General features: G+C 48.4%; 1 protein-coding gene across 2 annotated transcripts in view; it reads right to left on the reverse strand.

Annotated features, from left to right (window-relative positions):
• The window catches only part of LOC124125992, a 65,030-nt gene that overhangs the window by 27,020 nt on the left and 14,889 nt on the right, over positions 1 to 23,121 (reverse strand). For both annotated transcript variants that reach the window (XM_048390885.1, XM_048390884.1), the window contains exon 9: positions 22,893 to 23,060. In XM_048390885.1, coding sequence (XP_048246842.1) covers positions 22,893 to 23,060 — 168 coding nt within the window. The remainder of the gene's footprint in view (positions 1 to 22,892; positions 23,061 to 23,121) is intronic.

Genomic DNA, 23,121 nt, shown 5'->3' on the forward strand with positions numbered 1-23,121 from the left:
CACTCCTCCAACCCATATAGTCACACTACAGTTTCTACATCAGCCCGCTCTTCCAACCCATATAGTCACACCACAGCTTCTACATCAGCCCACTCCTCCAACCCATATAATCACACTACAGCTTCTACATCAGCCCGCTCCTCCAACCCATATAGTCACACCACAGCTTCTACATCAGCCCACTCCTCCAACCCATATAGTCACACTGCAGCTTCTACATCACAGCCCACTCCTCCAACCCATATAGTCACACCACAGCTTCTACATCAGCCCACTCCTCCAACCCATATAGTCACACCAAAGCTTCTACATCACAGCCCACTCCTCCAACCCATATAGTCACACCACGCCTTCTGCATCAGCCCACTCCTCCAACCAATATAGTCACACCACAGCTTCTACATCAGCCCACTCCTCCAACCCATATAGTCACACCACAGCTTCTACATCAGCCCACTCCTCCAACCAACATAGTCACACCACAGCTTCTACATCAGCCCACTCCTCCAACCCACATAGTCACACTACAGCTTCTGCATCAGCCCACTCCTCCAACCCATATAGTCACACCACAGCTTCTACATCAGCCCACTCATCCAACCCATATAGTCACACCACAGCTTCTACACCAGCCCACTCCTCCAACCCCTATAGTCACACCACAGCTTCTACATCAGCCCACTCCTCCAACCAATATAGTCACACCACAGCTCCTACATCAGCCCACTCCTCCAACCCATATAGTAACAACACAGCTTCTACATCAGCCCACTCCTCCAACCCATATAGTCACACCACAGCTTCTACATCAGCCCACTCCTCCAACCCATATAGTCACACTACAGCTTCTACATCAGCCCGCTCCTCCAACCCATATAGTCACACCACAGCTTCTACATCAGCCCGCTCCTCCAACCCATATAGTCACACCACAGCTTCTATATCAGCCCACTCCTCCAACCCATATAGTCACACCACAGCTTCTACATCAGCCCACTCCTCCAAGCCATATAGTCATACTACAGCTTCTAATTCATCCCACTCCTCCAACCCATATAGTCACACTGCAGCTTCTACATCACAGCCCACTCCTCCAACCCATATAGTCACACCACAGCTTCTACATCAGCCCACTCCTCCAACCCATATAGTCACACCACAGCTTCTACATCAGCCCACTCCTCCAACCCACATAGTCACACCACAGCTTCTGCATCAGCCCACTCCTCCAACCCATATAGTCACACCACAGCTTCTACATCCGCCCACTCCTCCAACCCATATAGTCACACTACAGCTTCTACATCAGCCCACTCCTCCAACCCACATAGTCACACCACAACTTCTGCATCAGCCCACACCTCCAGCCCATATAGTCACACTACAGCTTCTACATCAGCCCGCTCCTCCAACCCCTATAGTCACACTACAGCTTCTACATCAGCCCACTCCTCCAACCCATATAGTCACACCACAGCTTCTACATCAGCCCGCTCCTCCAACCCATATAGTCACACCACAGCTTCTACATCAGCCCACTCATCCAACCCATATAGCACACCACAGCTTCTACATCAGCCCGCTCCTCCAACCAATATAGTCACACCACAGCTTCTGCATCAGCCCACTCCTCCAACCCATACCGACACACTACAGCTTCTACATCAGCCCGCTCCTCCAACCCATACAGTCACACCACAGCTTCTACATCAGCCCGCTCCTCCAACCCATATAGTCACACCACAGCTTCTGCATAAGCCCGCTCCTCCAACCCATATAGTCACACCACAGCTTCTACATCAGCCCACTCCTCCAACCCATATAGTCCCACCACAGCTACTACATCAGCCCACTCCTACAAACCCATATAGTCACACAACAGCTTCTACATCAGCCCACTCCTCCAACCCATGTAGTCACACCACAGCTTCTACATCAGCCCACTCCTCCAACCCATGTAGTCACACCACAGCTTCTACATCAGCCCACTCCTCCAACCCATATAGCCACACTACAGCTTCTGCTTCAGCCCACTCCTCCAACCCATATAGTCACACCACAGCTTCTGCATCAGCCCGCTCCACCAACCCATATAGTCACACCACAGCTTCTGCATCACAGCCCACTCCTCGAACCCATATAGTCACACCACAGCTTCTGCATCAGCCCGCTCCTCCAACCCATATAGTCACACCACAGCTTCTGCATCAGCCCGCTCCTCCAACCCATGTAGTCACATCACAGCTTCTACATCAGCCCACTCATCCAACCCATATAGTCACACCACAGCTTCTACATCAGCCCGCTCCTCCAACCCATGTAGTCACATCACAGCTTCTACATCAGCCCGTTCCTCCAACCCATACCGTCACACTACAGCTTCTACATCAGCCCGCTCCTCCAACCCATGTAGTCACACTACAGCTTCTACATCAGCCCACTCCTCCAACCCATACATTCACACTACAGCTTCTACATCAGCCCACTCATCCAACCCATATAGTCACACCACAGCTTCTACATCAGCCCACTCCTCCAACCCATATAGTCACACCACAGCTTCTACATCAGCCCGCTCCTCCAACCCATATAGTCACACTACAGCTTCTACATCAGCCCGCTCCTCCAACCCATATAGTCACACTACAGCTTCTACATCAGCCCGCTCCTCCAACCCATATAGTCACACTACAGCTTCTACATCAGCCCACTGCTCAAACCCATATAGTCACACCACAGCTTCTACATCAGCCCACTCCTCCAACCCATACAGTCACACTACAACTTCTACATCAGCCAGCTCCTCGGACCCATATAGTCACACCACAGCTTCTACATCAGCCCACTCCTCCAACCCATATAATCACACTACAGCTTCTACATCAGCCCGCTCCTCCAACCCATATAGTCACACCACAGCTTCTACATCAGCCCACTCCTCCAACCCATATAGTCACACTGCAGCTTCTACATCACAGCCCACTCCTCCAACCCATATAGTCACACCACAGCTTCTACATCAGCCCACTCCTCCAACCCATATAGTCACACCAAAGCTTCTACATCACAGCCCACTCCTCCAACCCATATAGTCACACCACGCCTTCTGCATCAGCCCACTCCTCCAACCAATATAGTCACACCACAGCTTCTACATCAGCCCACTCCTCCAACCCATATAGTCACACCACAGCTTCTACATCAGCCCACTCCTCCAACCAACATAGTCACACCACAGCTTCTACATCAGCCCACTCCTCCAACCCACATAGTCACACTACAGCTTCTGCATCAGCCCACTCCTCCAACCCATATAGTCACACCACAGCTTCTACATCAGCCCACTCATCCAACCCATATAGTCACACCACAGCTTCTACACCAGCCCACTCCTCCAACCCCTATAGTCACACCACAGCTTCTACATCAGCCCACTCCTCCAACCAATATAGTCACACCACAGCTCCTACATCAGCCCACTCCTCCAACCCATATAGTAACAACACAGCTTCTACATCAGCCCACTCCTCCAACCCATATAGTCACACCACAGCTTCTACATCAGCCCACTCCTCCAACCCATATAGTCACACTACAGCTTCTACATCAGCCCGCTCCTCCAACCCATATAGTCACACCACAGCTTCTACATCAGCCCGCTCCTCCAACCCATATAGTCACACCACAGCTTCTATATCAGCCCACTCCTCCAACCCATATAGTCACACCACAGCTTCTACATCAGCCCACTCCTCCAAGCCATATAGTCATACTACAGCTTCTAATTCATCCCACTCCTCCAACCCATATAGTCACACTGCAGCTTCTACATCACAGCCCACTCCTCCAACCCATATAGTCACACCACAGCTTCTACATCAGCCCACTCCTCCAACCCATATAGTCACACCACAGCTTCTACATCAGCCCACTCCTCCAACCCACATAGTCACACCACAGCTTCTGCATCAGCCCACTCCTCCAACCCATATAGTCACACCACAGCTTCTACATCCGCCCACTCCTCCAACCCATATAGTCACACTACAGCTTCTACATCAGCCCACTCCTCCAACCCACATAGTCACACCACAACTTCTGCATCAGCCCACACCTCCAGCCCATATAGTCACACTACAGCTTCTACATCAGCCCGCTCCTCCAACCCCTATAGTCACACTACAGCTTCTACATCAGCCCACTCCTCCAACCCATATAGTCACACCACAGCTTCTACATCAGCCCGCTCCTCCAACCCATATAGTCACACCACAGCTTCTACATCAGCCCACTCATCCAACCCATATAGCACACCACAGCTTCTACATCAGCCCGCTCCTCCAACCAATATAGTCACACCACAGCTTCTGCATCAGCCCACTCCTCCAACCCATACCGACACACTACAGCTTCTACATCAGCCCGCTCCTCCAACCCATACAGTCACACCACAGCTTCTACATCAGCCCGCTCCTCCAACCCATATAGTCACACCACAGCTTCTGCATAAGCCCGCTCCTCCAACCCATATAGTCACACCACAGCTTCTACATCAGCCCACTCCTCCAACCCATATAGTCCCACCACAGCTACTACATCAGCCCACTCCTACAAACCCATATAGTCACACAACAGCTTCTACATCAGCCCACTCCTCCAACCCATGTAGTCACACCACAGCTTCTACATCAGCCCACTCCTCCAACCCATGTAGTCACACCACAGCTTCTACATCAGCCCACTCCTCCAACCCATATAGCCACACTACAGCTTCTGCTTCAGCCCACTCCTCCAACCCATATAGTCACACCACAGCTTCTGCATCAGCCCGCTCCACCAACCCATATAGTCACACCACAGCTTCTGCATCACAGCCCACTCCTCGAACCCATATAGTCACACCACAGCTTCTGCATCAGCCCGCTCCTCCAACCCATATAGTCACACCACAGCTTCTGCATCAGCCCGCTCCTCCAACCCATGTAGTCACATCACAGCTTCTACATCAGCCCACTCATCCAACCCATATAGTCACACCACAGCTTCTACATCAGCCCGCTCCTCCAACCCATGTAGTCACATCACAGCTTCTACATCAGCCCGTTCCTCCAACCCATACCGTCACACTACAGCTTCTACATCAGCCCGCTCCTCCAACCCATGTAGTCACACTACAGCTTCTACATCAGCCCACTCCTCCAACCCATACATTCACACTACAGCTTCTACATCAGCCCACTCATCCAACCCATATAGTCACACCACAGCTTCTACATCAGCCCACTCCTCCAACCCATATAGTCACACCACAGCTTCTACATCAGCCCGCTCCTCCAACCCATATAGTCACACTACAGCTTCTACATCAGCCCGCTCCTCCAACCCATATAGTCACACTACAGCTTCTACATCAGCCCGCTCCTCCAACCCATATAGTCACACTACAGCTTCTACATCAGCCCACTGCTCAAACCCATATAGTCACACCACAGCTTCTACATCAGCCCACTCCTCCAACCCATACAGTCACACTACAACTTCTACATCAGCCAGCTCCTCGGACCCATATAGTCACACCACAGCTTCTACATCAGCCCACTCCTCCAACCCATATAGTCACACTACAGCTTCTACATCACCCCACTCCTCCAACCCATATAGTCACACCATAGCTTCTGCATCACAGCCCACTCCTCCAACCAATACAGTCACACTACAGCTTCTACATCAGCACACTCCTCCAACCAATGTATACGTAGTCACACCACAGCTTCTACATCAGCCCACTCCTCCAACCCATATAGTCACACCACAGCTTCTACATCAGCCCACTCCTCCAACCCATATAGTCACACCACAGCTTCTGCATCAGCCCGCTCCTCCAACCCATTTCGTCACACCACAGCTTCTGCATCACAGCCCACTCCTCGAACCCATATAGTCACACCACAGCTACTACATCAGCCCGCTCCTCCAACCCATACAGTCACACCACAGCTTCTACATCAGCCCGCTCATCCAACCCATATAGTCACACCACAGCTTCTGCATAAGCCCGCTCCTCCAACCCATATAGTCACACCACAGCTTCTACATCAGCCCACTCCTCCAACCCATATAGTCACACTACAGCTTCTACATCAGCCCACTCCTCCAAACCCATATAGTCACACTACAGCTTCTACATCAGCCCACTCCTCCAACCCATGTAGTCACACCACAGCTTCTACATCAGCCCACTCCTCCAATCCATATAGCCACACTACAGCTTCTGCTTCAGCCCACTCCTCCAACCCATATAGTCACACCACAGCTTCTGCATCAGCCCGCTCCTCCAACCCATATAGTCACACCACAGCTTCTGCATCACAGCCCACTCAGCCAACCCATATAGTCACACCACAGCTTCTGCATCAGCCCGCTCCTCCAACCCATATAGTCACACCACAGCTTCTGCATCAGCCTGCTCCTCCAACCCATGTAGTCACATCACAGCTTCTACATCAGCCCGCTCCTCGAACCCATATAGTCACACCACAGCTTCTATATCAGCCCGCTCCTCCAACCCTTACTGTCACACTACAGCTTCTACATCAGCCCGCTCCTCCAACCCATGTAGTCACACTACAGCTTCTACATCAGCCCGCTCCTCCAACCCATACAGTCACACTACAGCTTCTACACCAGCCCACTCATCCAACCCATGTAGTCACACCACAGCTTCTACATCAGCCCGCTCCTCCAACCCATACAGTCACACTACAGCTTCTACATCAGCCGACTCATCCAACCCATATAGTCACACTACAGCTTCTACATCAGCCCACTCCTCCAACCCATATAGTCACACCACAGCTTCTACATCAGCCCGCTCCTCCAACCCATATAGTCACACTACAGTTACTACATCAGCCCGCTCCTCCAACCCATATAGTCACACTACAGCTTCTACATCAGCCCGCTCCTTCAACCCATATAGTCACACTACAGCTTCTACATCAGCCCACTCCTCCAACCCATGTAGTCACATCACAGCTTCTACATCAGCCCGCTCCTCCAACCCATATAGTCACACCACAGCTTCTACATCAGCCCACTCCTCCAACCCATATAGTCACACCACAGCTTCTACATCAGCCCACTCCTCCAACCCATATAGTCACACTACAGCTTCTACATCAGCCCGCTCCTCCAACCCATATAGTCACACCACAGCTTCTATATCAGCCCGCTTCTCCAACCCGTACTGTCACACTACAGCTTCTACATCAGCCCGCTCCTCCAACCCATGTAGTCACACTACAGCTTCTACATCAGCCCGCTCCTCCAACCCATACAGTCACACTACAGCTTCTACACCAGCCCACTCATCCAACCCATATAGTCACACCACAGCTTCTACATCAGCCCACTCCTCCAACCCATGTAGTCACACCACAGCTTCTACATCAGCCCGCTCCTCCAACCCATACAGTCACACTACAGCTTCTACATCAGCCGACTCATCCAACCCATATAGTCACACTACAGCTTCTACATCAGCCCACTCCTCCAACCCATATAGTCACACCACAGCTTCTACATCAGCCCGCTCCTCCAACCCATATAGTCACACTACAGTTACTACATCAGCCCGCTCCTCCAACCCATATAGTCACACTACAGCTTCTACATCAGCCCGCTCCTTCAACCCATATAGTCACACTACAGCTTCTACATCAGCCCACTCCTCCAACCCATGTAGTCACATCACAGCTTCTACATCAGCCCGCTCCTCCAACCCATATAGTCACACCACAGCTTCTACATCAGCCCACTCCTCCAACCCATATAGTCACACCACAGCTTCTACATCAGCCCACTCCTCCAACCCATATAGTCACACTACAGCTTCTACATCAGCCCACTCCTCCAACCCATATAGTCACACCACAGCTTCTGCATCAGCCCGCTCCACCAACCCATATAGTCACACCACAGCTTCTGCATCACAGCCCACTCCTCGAACCCATATAGTCACACCACAGCTTCTGCATCAGCCCGCTCCTCCAACCCATATAGTCACACCACAGCTTCTGCATCAGCCCGCTCCTCCAACCCATGTAGTCACATCACAGCTTCTACATCAGCCCACTCATCCAACCCATATAGTCACACCACAGCTTCTACATCAGCCCGCTCCTCCAACCCATGTAGTCACATCACAGCTTCTACATCAGCCCGTTCCTCCAACCCATACCGTCACACTACAGCTTCTACATCAGCCCGCTCCTCCAACCCATGTAGTCACACTACAGCTTCTACATCAGCCCACTCCTCCAACCCATTCATTCACACTACAGCTTCTACATCAGCCCACTCATCCAACCCATATAGTCACACCACAGCTTCTACATCAGCCCACTCCTCCAACCCATATAGTCACACCACAGCTTCTACATCAGCCCGCTCCTCCAACCCATATAGTCACACTACAGCTTCTACATCAGCCCGCTCCTCCAACCCATATAGTCACACTACAGCTTCTACATCAGCCCGCTCCTCCAACCCATATAGTCACACTACAGCTTCTACATCAGCCCACTGCTCAAACCCATATAGTCACACCACAGCTTCTACATCAGCCCACTCCTCCAACCCATACAGTCACACTACAGCTTCTACATCAGCACACTCCTCCAACCAATGTATACGTAGTCACACCACAGCTTCTACATCAGCCCACTCCTCCAACCCATATAGTCACACTACAGCTTCTACATCAGCCCACTCCTCCAACCCATATAGTCACACCACAGCTTCTGCATCAGCCCGCTCCTCCAACCCATTTCGTCACACCACAGCTTCTGCATCACAGCCCACTCCTCGAACCCATATAGTCACACCACAGCTACTACATCAGCCCGCTCCTCCAACCCATACAGTCACACCACAGCTTCTACATCAGCCCGCTCATCCAACCCATATAGTCACACCACAGCTTCTGCATAAGCCCGCTCCTCCAACCCATATAGTCACACCACAGCTTCTACATCAGCCCACTCCTCCAACCCATATAGTCACACTACAGCTTCTACATCAGCCCACTCCTCCAAACCCATATAGTCACACTACAGCTTCTACATCAGCCCACTCCTCCAACCCATGTAGTCACACCACAGCTTCTACATCAGCCCACTCCTCCAATCCATATAGCCACACTACAGCTTCTGCTTCAGCCCACTCCTCCAACCCATATAGTCACACCACAGCTTCTGCATCACAGCCAGCTCCTCCAACCCATATAGTCACACCACAGCTTCTGCATCAGCCCGCTCCTCCAACCCATATAGTCACACCACAGCTTCTGCATCAGCCCGCTCCTCCAACCCATGTAGTCACATCACAGCTTCTACATCAGCCCGCTCCTCGAACCCATATAGTCACACCACAGCTTCTATATCAGCCCGCTCCTCCAACCCGTACTGTCACACTACAGCTTCTACATCAGCCCGCTCCTCCAACCCATGTAGTCACACTACAGCTTCTACACCAGCCCACTCATCCAACCCATATAGTCACACCACAGCTTCTACATCAGCCCACTCATCCAACCCATGTAGTCACACCACAGCTTCTACATCAGCCCGCTCCTCCAACCCATACAGTCACACTACAGCTTCTACATCAGCCGACTCATCCAACCCATATAGTCACACTACAGCTTCTACATCAGCCCACTCCTCCAACCCATATAGTCACACCACAGCTTCTACATCAGCCCGCTCCTCCAACCCATATAGTCACACTACAGTTACTACATCAGCCCGCTCCTCCAACCCATATAGTCACACTACAGCTTCTACATCAGCCCGCTCCTTCAACCCATATAGTCACACTACAGCTTCTACATCAGCCCACTCCTCCAACCCATGTAGTCACATCACAGCTTCTACATCAGCCCGCTCCTCCAACCCACATAGTCACACCACAGCTTCTACATCAGCCCACTCCTCCAACCCATATAGTCACACCACAGCTTCTACATCAGCCCACTCCTCCAACCCATATAGTCACACTACAGCTTCTACATCAGCCCGCTCCTCCAACCCATATAGTCACACCACAGCTTCTATATCAGCCCGCTCCTCCAACCCGTACTGTCACACTACAGCTTCTACATCAGCCCGCTCCTCCAACCCATGTAGTCACACTACAGCTTCTACATCAGCCCGCTCCTCCAACCCATACAGTCACACTACAGCTTCTACACCAGCCCACTCATCCAACCCATATAGTCACACCACAGCTTCTACATCAGCCCACTCCTCCAACCCATGTAGTCACACCACAGCTTCTACATCAGCCCGCTCCTCCAACCCATACAGTCACACTACAGCTTCTACATCAGCCGACTCATCCAACCCATATAGTCACACTACAGCTTCTACATCAGCCCACTCCTCCAACCCATATAGTCACACTACAGTTACTACATCAGCCCGCTCCTCCAACCCATATAGTCACACTACAGCTTCTACATCAGCCCGCTCCTTCAACCCATATAGTCACACTACAGCTTCTACATCAGCCCACTCCTCCAACCCACGTACTCACATCACAGCTTCTACATCAGCCCGCTCCTCCAACCCATATAGTCACACCACAGCTTCTACATCAGCCCACTCCTCCAACCCATATAGTCACACCACAGCTTCTACATCAGCCCACTCCTCCAACCCATATAGTCACACTACAGCTTCTACATCAGCCCGCTCCTCCAACCCATATAGTCACACCACAGCTTCTACATCAGCCCACTCCTCCAACCCATATAGTCACACCACAGCTTCTACATCAGCCCACTCCTCCAACCCATATAGTCACACCACAGCTTCTACATCAGCCCACTCCTCCAACCCATATAGTCACACCACAGCTTCTGCATCACCGCCCACTCCTCCAACCCATGTAGTCACACCACAGCTTCTACATCAGCCCATTCCTCCAACCAATAGAGTCACACCACAGCTTCTACATCAGCCCACTCCTCCAACCAATATAGTCACACCACAGCTTCTACATCAGCCCACTCCTCCAACCCATATAGTCACACTACAGTTTCTACATCAGCCCGCTCTTCCAACCCATATAGTCACACCACAGCTTCTACATCAGCCCACTCCTCCAACCCATATAGTCACACTACAGCTTCTACATCAGCCCGCTCCTCCAACCCATATAGTCACACCACAGCTTCTACATCAGCCCACTCCTCCAACCCATATAGTCACACTGCAGCTTCTACATCACAGCCCACTCCTCCAACCCATATAGTCACACCACAGCTTCTACATCACCCCACTCCTCCAACCCATATAGTCACACCAAAGCTTCTACATCACAGCCCACTCCTCCAACCCATATAGTCACATCACGCCTTCTGCATCAGCCCACTCCTCCAACCAATATAGTCACACCACAGCTTCTACATCAGCCCACTCCTCCAACCCATATAGTCACACCACAGCTTCTACATCAGCCCACTCCTCCAACCAACATAGTCACACCACAGCTTCTACATCAGCCCACTCCTCCAACCCACATAGTCACACTACAGCTTCTGCATCAGCCCACTCCTCCAACCCATATAGTCACACCACAGCTTCTACATCAGCCCACTCATCCAACCCATATAGTCACACCACAGCTTCTACACCAGCCCACTCCTCCAACCAATATAGTCACACCACAGCTTCTACATCAGCCCACTCCTCCAACCAATATAGTCACACCACAGCTCCTACATCAGCCCACTCCTCCAACCCATATAGTAACAACACAGCTTCTACATCAGCCCACTCCTCCAACCCATATAGTCACACCACAGCTTCTACATCAGCCCACTCCTCCAACCCATATAGTCACACTACAGCTTCTACATCAGCCCGCTCCTCCAACCCATATAGTCACACCACAGCTTCTACATCAGCCCACTCCTCCAACCCATATAGTCACACTGCAGCTTCTACATCACAGCCCACTCCTCCAACCCATATAGTCACACCACAGCTTCTACATCACCCCACTCCTCCAACCCATATAGTCACACCACAGCTTCTACATCCGCCCACTCCTCCAACCCATATAGTCACACCACAGCTTCTACATCAGCCCACTCCTCCAACCCACATAGTCACACCACAACTTCTGCATCAGCCCACACCTCCAGCCCATATAGTCACACTACAGCTTCTACATCAGCCCGCTCCTCCAACCCCTATAGTCACACTACAGCTTCTACATCAGCCCACTCCTCCAACCCATATAGTCACACCACAGCTTCTACATCAGCCCGCTCCTCCAACCCATACCGTCACACTACAGCTTCTACATCAGCCCACTCCTCCAACCCATATAGTCACACCACAGCTTCTACTTCAGCCCACTCCTACAACCCATATAGTCACACTACAGCTTCTACATCAGCCCGCAACTCCAACCCATATAGTCACACCACAGCTTCTGCATCAGCCCACTCCTCCAACCCATATAGTAACAACACAGCTTCTACATCAGCCCACTCCTCCAACCCATATAGTCACACCACAGCTTCTACATCAGCCCACTCCTCCAACCCATATAGTCACACTACAGCTTCTACATCAGCCCGCTCCTCCAACCCATATAGTCACACCACAGCTTCTACATCAGCCCGCTCCTCCAACCCATATAGTCACACCACAGCTTCTACATCAGCCCACTCCTCCAACCCATATAGTCACACCACAGCTTCTACATCAGCCCACTCCTCCAAGCCATATAGTCACACTACAGCTTCTAATTCATCCCACTCCTCCAACCCATATAGTCACACTGCAGCTTCTACATCACAGCCCACTCCTCCAACCCATATAGTCACACCACAGCTTCTACATCAGCCCACTCCTCCAACCCATATAGTCACACCACAGCTTCTACATCAGCCCGCTCCTCCAACCCACATAGTCACACCACAGCTTCTGCATCAGCCCACTCCTCCAACCCATATAGTCACACCACAGCTTCTACATCCGCCCACTCCTCCAACCCATATAGTCACACCACAGCTTCTACATCAGCCCACTCCTCCAACCCACATAGTCACACCACAACTTCTGCATCAGCCCACACCTCCAGCCCATATAGTCACACTACAGCTTCTACATCAGCCCGCTCCTCCAACCCCTATAGTCACACTACAGCTTCTACATCAGCCCACTCCTCCAACCCATATAGTCACACCACAGCTTCTACATCAGCCCGCTCCTCCAACCCATACCGTCACACTACAGCTTCTACATCAGCCCACTCCTCCAACCCATATAGTCACACCACAGCTTCTACTTCAGCCCACTCCTACAACCCATATAGTCACACTACAGCTTCTACATCAGCCCGCAACTCCAACCCATATAGTCACACCACAGCTTCTGCATCAGCCCACTCCTCCAACCCATATAGTAACAACACAGCTTCTACATCAGCCCACTCCTCCAACCCATATAGTCACACCACAGCTTCTACATCAGCCCACTCCTCCAACCCATATAGTCACACTACAGCTTCTACATCAGCCCGCTCCTCCAACCCATATAGTCACACCACAGCTTCTACATCAGCCCGCTCCTCCAACCCATATAGTCACACCACAGCTTCTACATCAGCCCACTCCTCCAACCCATATAGTCACACCACAGCTTCTACATCAGCCCACTCCTCCAAGCCATATAGTCACACTACAGCTTCTAATTCATCCCACTCCTCCAACCCATATAGTCACACTGCAGCTTCTACATCACAGCCCACTCCTCCAACCCATATAGTCACACCACAGCTTCTACATCAGCCCACTCCTCCAACCCATATAGTCACACCACAGCTTCTACATCAGCCCGCTCCTCCAACCCACATAGTCACACCACAGCTTCTGCATCAGCCCACTCCTCCAACCCATATAGTCACACCACAGCTTCTACATCCGCCCACTCCTCCAACCCATATAGTCACACCACAGCTTCTACATCAGCCCACTCCTCCAACCCACATAGTCACACCACAACTTCTGCATCAGCCCACACCTCCAGCCCATATAGTCACACTACAGCTTCTACATCAGCCCGCTCCTCCAACCCCTATAGTCACACTACAGCTTCTACATCAGCCCACTCCTCCAACCCATATAGTCACACCACAGCTTCTACATCAGCCCGCTCCTCCAACCCATACCGTCACACTACAGCTTCTACATCAGCCCACTCCTCCAACCCATATAGTCACACCACAGCTTCTACTTCAGCCCACTCCTACAACCCATATAGTCACACTACAGCTTCTACATCAGCCCGCAACTCCAACCCATATAGTCACACCACAGCTTCTGCATCAGCCCACTCCTCCAACCCATATAGTCACACAAAAGCTTCTACATCACAGCCCACTCCTCCAACCCATATAGTCACACTACAGCTTCTACATCAGCCCACTCCTCCAACCCATATAGTCACACCACAGCTTCTACATCAGCCCGCTCCTCCAACCCATATAGTCACACCACAGCTTCTACATCAGCCCACTCATCCAACCCATATAGCCCACCACAGCTTCTACATCAGCCCGCTCCTCCAACCAATATAGTCACACCACAGCTTCTGCATCAGCCCACTCCTCCAACCCATATAGTCACACCACAGCTTCTACTTCAGCCCACTCATCCAACCCATATAGTCACACCACAGCTTCTACATCAGCCCACTCCTCCAACCCATATAGTCACACCACAGCTTCTACATCAGCCCACTCCTCCAACCCATGTAGTCACACCACAGCTTCTACTTCAGCCCACTCATCCAACCCATATAGTCACACCACAGCTTCTACATCAGCCCGCTCCTCCAACCCATATAGTCACACCACAGCTTCTACTTCAGCCCACTCCTCCAACCCATATAGTCACACCACAGCTTCTACATCAGCCCACTCCTCCAACCCATATAGTCACACCACAGCTTCTACATCAGCCCGCAACTCCAACCCATGTAGTCACACCACAGCTTCTACATCAGCCCGCAACTCCAACCCATGTAGTCACACCACAGCTTCTACAACACAGCCCACTCCTCCAACCCATATAGTCACACCACAGCTTCTACATCAGCCCACAACTCCAACCCATGTAGTCACACCACAGCTTCTACATCAGCCCGCAACTCCAACCCATGTAGTCACACCACAGCTGCTACAACACAGCCCACTCCTCCAACCCATATAGTCACACCACAGCTTCTACATCAGCCCACTCCTCCAACCCATATAGTCACACCACAGCTTCTACATCAGCCCGCTCCTCCAACCCATATAGTCACACCACAGTTGTACATCAGCCCACTCCTCCAACCCATATAGTCACACCACAGCTTCTACATCAGCCCGCTCCTCCAACCCATATAGTCACACCACAGTTGTACATCAGCCCACTCCTCCAACCCATATAGTCACACCACAGCTTCTACAACACAGCCCACTCCTCCAACCCATATAGTCACACCACAGCTTCTACATCAGCCCACTCCTCCAACCCATATAGTCACACCACAGCTTCTATATCAGCCCGCTCCTCCAACCCATATAGTCACACCAGAGCTTCTATATCAGCCCGCTCCTCCAACCCATATAGTCACACCACAGCTTTTACATCAGCCCGCTCCTCCAACCCATATAGTCACACCACAGCTTCTACATCAGCCCACTCCTCCAACCCATGTAGTCACACCACAGCTTCTGCATCACAGCCCACTCCTCCAACCAATATAGTCACACCACAGCTTCTGCATCACAGCCCACACCTCCAACCCATATAGTCACACCACAGCTTCTGCATCAGCCCACTCCTCAAAACCCATATAGTCACACCACAGCTTCTGCACCAGCCCACTCCTCAAACCCATATAGTCACACCACAGCTTCTGCATCACAGCCCACTACTCCAACCCATATAGTCACACCACAGCTTCTGCATCACAGCCCACACCTCCAACCCATATAGTCACACCACAGCTTCTACATCAGCCCACTACTCCAACACATTTAGTCACACCAAAGCTTCTGCATCACCGCCCACTCCTCCAACCCATATAGTCACACCACAGCTTCTGCATCACAGCCCACACCTCCAACCCATATAGTCACACCACAGCTTCTGCATCAGCCCAATCATCCAACCCATATAGTCACACCACAGCTTCTGCATCACAGCCCACTCCTCCAAACCCATATAGTCACACCACAGCTTCTGCATCACAGCCCACTCATCCAACCCATATAGTCACACCACAGCTTCTGCATCAGCCCACTCAATTCAATTCAATTCTTTATTGTATGAAAGGCCACAGGCCCATATACAACGGAGTTACACAACATATTTTATAAAATACAAAGTCAAGGTAACAATTCACTTCGTAACAAAAAAGTATTATGTATGTACAAAGCCAGTTGATGTTGTGTTATAAGATCCTTGCAAGACAGTAATGAAGACAATCTTTTAGCATTAAAATGAGATAGAGACCACTGCGGTAAGAACTTGTCTCTTAGATTTTCGTATATAGGGCAAATAAACATGAAATGGTATTCATCTTCGACAACAATGTCACAAAATGGGCATAATCGTATCGATTTCTCTATAGATGAAAATCTCCCTGTGTTAATTTTTAGATCATTCGGGCCAAGTCTAAAACGAATAAGCGTGTTACGAGAATTCCTGTACCGTAAATTTGATAAATAGGATTCTGGTTCAAGCAATGACTTGAATTGGCGATAAGTATCATATCTTGAACTTTCATAAATATCTGAATGCCATTTCTGATGAAACATGTCAATGGCACGCATGCGAAAGTACTTAATGAAAGCATTTGCATTACCAATTGTCTGGGAGAGCCAAATGAAACCAAAGCCATATGTAAAAAGCAGTGTGCGAATACAAGAAGCCCATGTGTTCTTTCCAAGATTGTCGAGGTGTACGAGCATGTTGTAGGCTTTCTTGGGTAAACGGTGTTCAGGCATTAATATTATTTTACACCAATACTTCAAACAACGAGTGTAAGATCCAATGTACAATGGGAATCTCCCGCATTCTCCATAAAGCATATTACTTGGTGTTGACATACCAACATTCAAAAACTTTTTACGAGCGAGGAGATGAACCTTTTCAATTGTATAGAACTCTTTACAACCCCATATCTCAGACCCGTATAGTAAAATAGGTTGTATTTGAGAATCAAATAATTTAAAATACATTTTTGATGAAATAACTTCCGAGCTTAGACATAACAAAGTGGACTTGTAACAGAGCTTTCTTTGCTCTCTTTGTGAGATTAATTACTGACTTATTCAGATTCAGTGTATGGGTAAACAATATGCCAAGGTATTTGTATTCATGCACAACATTAATACATGTACCTTTAAAAAACCATTTCTCTCTTGTGGCCACTCGACCACCTCTACGAAATATAACAATATTTGTTTTATCAAGATTAACACTTAGTTTAATTTCCATTTATCTGCATATTCCGAAAGTATGTTAAGCTGCTTCTGTAGACCAATAATAGTACTAGACATCAAAATCACATCATCTGCAAAAAGTAGCATGAAAAGTTCTATTACATCAGGGGAGAGCTGGACGCCATGTCTACCAGACTGTATGATATCAACATATAACTCATTTATAAAAAATGAGAAAAGTATAGGACTTAAAACACATCCTTGACGTTAACCTATCGGACAATCAAAAATGTCACTCTTAATATCACCACAGCGAACACATGATTTTACATTTGCATACATTGATTTAATAATGACAAGCATTTTGCCTCCTAAACCCTTATTTTTCAAACACCTCCACAAATAAGCTCTATTTACAGAATCAAATGCCTTTTTAAAATCAACAAAGGCCACATACAACTTACGTTTCCTGTACGATAAATATTTCTCAATGACTGCATACAAAGTAAATATGTGGTCAAAAGTCGAATAGTCCTTTCTAAATCCCGCTTGTGTTTCAGGGATCAAATCTCTCATATCTGACCACTGTGTTAATCTATTATTGATGATAGATGTAAATGCTTTACTAAGGATACTCGTGAGAGATATACCCCGATAATTGTCAGGATTGTTTACGTTTCCATTCTTGAATAACGGAATAATAATAGATTTTGACCAGATAGAAGGAAAAATACCTGTATCAAAAATCCGATTGAAACATTTAACCAGAAAAGGCATAGTATCAGGTAGTGAGTACTTGAGCATTTCAGCTATAACACAATCAATCCCAGCAGATTTACCTGTTTTAAGGTGAGATATAGCATTAAATATTTCCGTTTCCGTGATAGGCGATGCCAACAGAAGCATGTCAACATCACTAAGAATTTCACTGACGCCATCATCATCACGTTCAAAGCACTCATTGTCTACCAAATATATCGAATCATCTTTTGAGAATAACTTCTTGAAATGATGTAACCATTCTGTTGGGGATATAGATCCTTTGGGGGTAGGATGTCTCTGAAGAGAACGTATAGTATTCCAAAATAATTTCGGACTGTGTTAAGTGCTGTTTAGTCGGACTAGCCGTGACAATTTAAGATCATATTTGAACTTTCTACAAAAGTTTTTATACACATTTCTCAGTTTACAGTAGCGTTGTCGGTTGTATTCACTGCGACAACACCTATACCTTCTGAGAGCCTTCATTGAATCAGATCTTGCTGCCCTACATGCTATATTCAACTTTGGTTTATCGTGTTTATTTTCACCATATTTGATCTGTTTCCTCATACAGGACGCCGAGTCTAGGACATACTGTACCAAATATGTAATCCCCTCCTCTACATTAGCTTCAATTTTATCCATCAAGGAATTTTCATAAATATGCAAGGACCATCTAAGTGCTGTGATAAAAATGCTTTTCTTCGATTCGTTCCATGAAAATGTACTGTTCATAGAGACACCATCCTCACAGTCTAAACTATGTATGGCACGATTGCTTCAAGGAAACCTGCAGGATAACTCAAGAGGGAAATGGTCTGAATCTGATCGATCACCAACATTTAACATATCTAAATACTGGAAAAAATCAGCAGATGCAATAAAATAATCAACAACACTAGAACCAGTATGTCCTACAAAAGTAAACTCGCCTGCACTATCACCATAAACTCTCCCATTTAGTATAAACATACGAAGTACAAAGCATAGATTCAATAAAATGCGTCCGAATCTATTGATAGTACCATCGTGCGATACACGTTGTTCAACAGGGGCATTGTCAACATCAATGTATACATCATCATGTCCAAAGTCATCACTTTCCTCAGAAATGGGATTATTTTCGTTGCCTGTGCGGGCATTAAAATCACCACAGAGTAGCACATGTGAAGAAGTGAAATCAGACCAATGCTCCAATATAAAAGCTTCCACTTTATCAATAAGGCAACCTGAATCAGTTCTCCCTTTGTAAAATGTTGAACCTGCCAGAGGGACATATGTACACAACAACATTAAATCACATTTCAAATTAAACACAGATTTTGGAAATTTTAAACATATGAAATTTTCTATGTCGGTGCTAAGGTGAATGCACATGTTCACAACATCTTGCCTAACGCAGAGACACACACCACCAGAACATCTACCTGACAATGATGTTTTAACTGCTGGGGCAAAGTACATTTGGTAACCAGGTAACCAGTTTAAGTCTGGGAAATCTGATATAAATGTCTCCAAGAGACACACAATATCAAATGATTGGAGGTAGGCAATAAAGTCACAATCATCAAACATTTTACGAAGGCCACAAATGTTCCAGGACAACAATGACAAATGTTTATCGTTACCGGTGTTATTTCCATTCTGTGTCGAATACTGGCCCTGGCCGGATTGTTATCTCTTATGGTAGCCACCACGCTTTGAGGTACTCCTCAATTGTCGTTTGGAGCTCTCAGATTTGTGTGTGTCTTGGTTATGTTCATCATTTCGTGGTTTAGTTAACAGCTTACCATTTTTAAAATATCCAATCAGTCCTCTATCTTTCACGGCTTTAAGTTGTTCGCGTTGGCGGATAGTGAAGTCACTTGAGACTCCATAACCGATATTCTTGAGTGTTGGTCGAGCTTTCAATACTTCAATCTTGTCATCAGACAGCCGTAATTTAGCAATTAGCGGTCTTGGTTTAGAGGTATCCTCACGCTGGGCGCCGAGTCGATGTACACGGATGACGTCATCACTAACCCATGTCTTGGTCTGAACATTGCTGTTCAAGATGTCTAGTACCTTGACCTTGCAATCAGCGTGCGTCTCCCCTGTTTCCTCTGTCACGTTATAGAGGATAACGTTGTCACGCCTGCTAAATGCCTCTAGCTTGTCGATCTCGCCGTCGAACTGTGCTAATTTCTCTTCCACGTTTTCCATCTTACCGGAGATCAAACCAACGCCCTCGTACATTATGCTCTGGTTGTGTTGTACAGTTTCCATGTCACTCTGGAGTTTGGTCATCTTTGATTCAATGTTATGAAATCTGGTGCTCAGATCTCGAACCTCATTTGATAGTGTGGTTATCTGACTTCCGAGATCACATTTCACGCACTTGATTTCCTTCAAAATGGTATCTTTGACTTCTGCTAAGGTAAGTGGTCCGGGATTCATTTCGATGTCATTTGCACACAAGATTCTATGTGTTATTACCTCAGCGGGCAGTGGATTTCCACCTAAAAGGCAAGCGACTGGAGCACATGAAGATTGAGATGGCCAAGCTGACCATTCAGTTTTAGATGATGTGACGTCACTGGTGAAAACAAGGTCACAAACATGCTCTTTTGGTAAATATGAATACACATCAACATTTTCACATGCGTTCAAAACAGCATAGCTTAAACCAATATGCAAGATAAACACAGCTGCACATACAACGATTCTGAAGTGTATATCAGACCCAACGACAGTCGGTGAATACTCGCCATGTTTGTCAAGTGTTACTTGCCGGGTGCCTTTTGGTTGAGTGAAAAGTCCAATTCTTGCTCTATAGACGTCGATCGAAACCATTTCTTGTCTTACTTCGGTCCCTGGTATTATGTCAAAAGCTTATTTCAACTTCAATTCTGTCAATTTCGGCCATAATACGACATTCAGGTTACTCTTCCAACCCATATAGTCACACCACAGCTTCTGCATCAGCCCGCTCCTCCAACCCACGTAGTCACAACACAGCTTCTGCATCAGCCCACTCCTCCAAACCCATGTAGTCACACCACAGCTTCTGCATCAGCCCGCTCCTCCAACCCACGTAGTCACAACACAGCTTCTGCATCAGCCCACTCCTCCAACCCACGTAGTCACACCACAGCTTCTGCATCACAGCCCACTCCTCCAAACCCATATAGTCACACCACAGCTTCTACATTAGCCCACTCCTTAATCCCACATAGTCTCACCACAGCTTCTGCATCACAGCCCACTCCTCCAACCCATATAGTCACACCACAGCTTCTGCATCAGCCCACTCCTCCAACCCATGTAGTCACACCACAGCTTCTGCATCAGCCCACTCCTCAAAACCCATATAGTCACACCACAGCTTCTACATCAGCCCACTCCTCAATCCTACATAGTCTCACCACAGCATCAGCCCCGCTCCTCCAGTCAATCTTATCATGTCTCTGCTAACGCATCAGTCCCCGCTCCTCCAGCCAATCTTATCATGTCTCTCCTTTCACATCAGTCCCCGCTCCTCCAGTCAATCGCCACACATCGCACCTTTAGCATCAGTCCCGGCTCCTCCAGTCAATCGTTACACATCGCACCTTTAGCATCAGTCCCGGCTCCTCCAGTCAATCGTAACACACCGCACCTTTAGCATCAGTCCCCGCTCCTCCAGTCAATCGTTACACATCGCACCTTTAGCATCAGTCCGTGCTCCTCAAGTCAATCGTTACACACCGCACCTTTAGCATCAGTCCCCGCTCCTCCAGTCAATCGTAACACATCGCACCTTTCACATCAGCCCCTGCTCCTCCAGCCAATCTAATTAAGTCTCACCTTCTGTATAAGCCCCCACTCCTCTAGCCAATCTAATCAAGTCTCACCTTCTGTATAAACCTCCTATCCTCTAGCAAATCTAATCAAGTCTCACCTCTGTATAAGCCCCCATTCCTCCAGCCAATCTAATCAAGTCTCACCTTCTGTATAAGCCTCCACTCCTCCAGCCAATCTAAAGTCTCACCTTCTGTATAAGCCCCCACTCCTCCAGCCAATCTAATCAAGTCTCACCTTCTGTATAAGCCTCCACTCCTCTAGCCAATCTAATCAAGTCTCACCTTCTGTATAAACCCCCACTCCTCTAGCAAATCTAATCAAGTCTCACCTCTGTATAAGCCCCCACTCCTCTAGCCAATCTAATCAAGTCTCACCTTCTGTATAAGCCCCCACTCTTCCAGCCAATCTAATCAAGTCTCACCTTCTGTATAAGCCCCCACTACTCCAACCAATCTAAAGTCTCACCTTCTGTATAAGCCCCCACTCCTCCAGCCAATCTAATCAAGTCTCACCTTCTGTATAAGCCTCCACTCCTCTAGCCAATCTAATCAAGTCTCACCTTCTGTATAAGCCCCCCCTCCTCAAGCCAATCTAATCAAGTCTCACCTTCCGTATAAGCCCCCATTCCTCCAGCCAATCTAATCAAGTCTCACCTTCTGTATAAGCCCCCGCTCCTCTAGCCAATCTAATCAAGTCTCACCTTCTGTATAAGCCCCCACTCCTACAGCCAATCTAATCAAGTCTCACCTTCTGTATAAGCCCCCACTCCTCTAGCCAATCTAATCAAGTCTCACATTCTGCATCAGCCCCACGATCCTCTCCACCTCGTGAAGTCCTATCTGGTGAACACTCTCTGGGCTCATGTCTGTTGACAGATGCCAACCAAGAAAGGTCTTGTAATAGTCCAATCCGAAGAGAAGGGACCACACACACCATTTTGGTCTCGTGTTTGGGATATATTCCTACAGGAACAAATATCAAGATCGTTACAATTTCAATGTCGTAACATACAATAATCTTCGA

The sequence above is a fragment of the Haliotis rufescens genome, unplaced genomic scaffold (assembly GCF_023055435.1).
Source record: "Haliotis rufescens isolate VD_foot unplaced genomic scaffold, xgHalRufe1.0.p SCAF_9, whole genome shotgun sequence".
Lineage (NCBI taxonomy): Eukaryota > Metazoa > Mollusca > Gastropoda > Lepetellida > Haliotidae > Haliotis > Haliotis rufescens.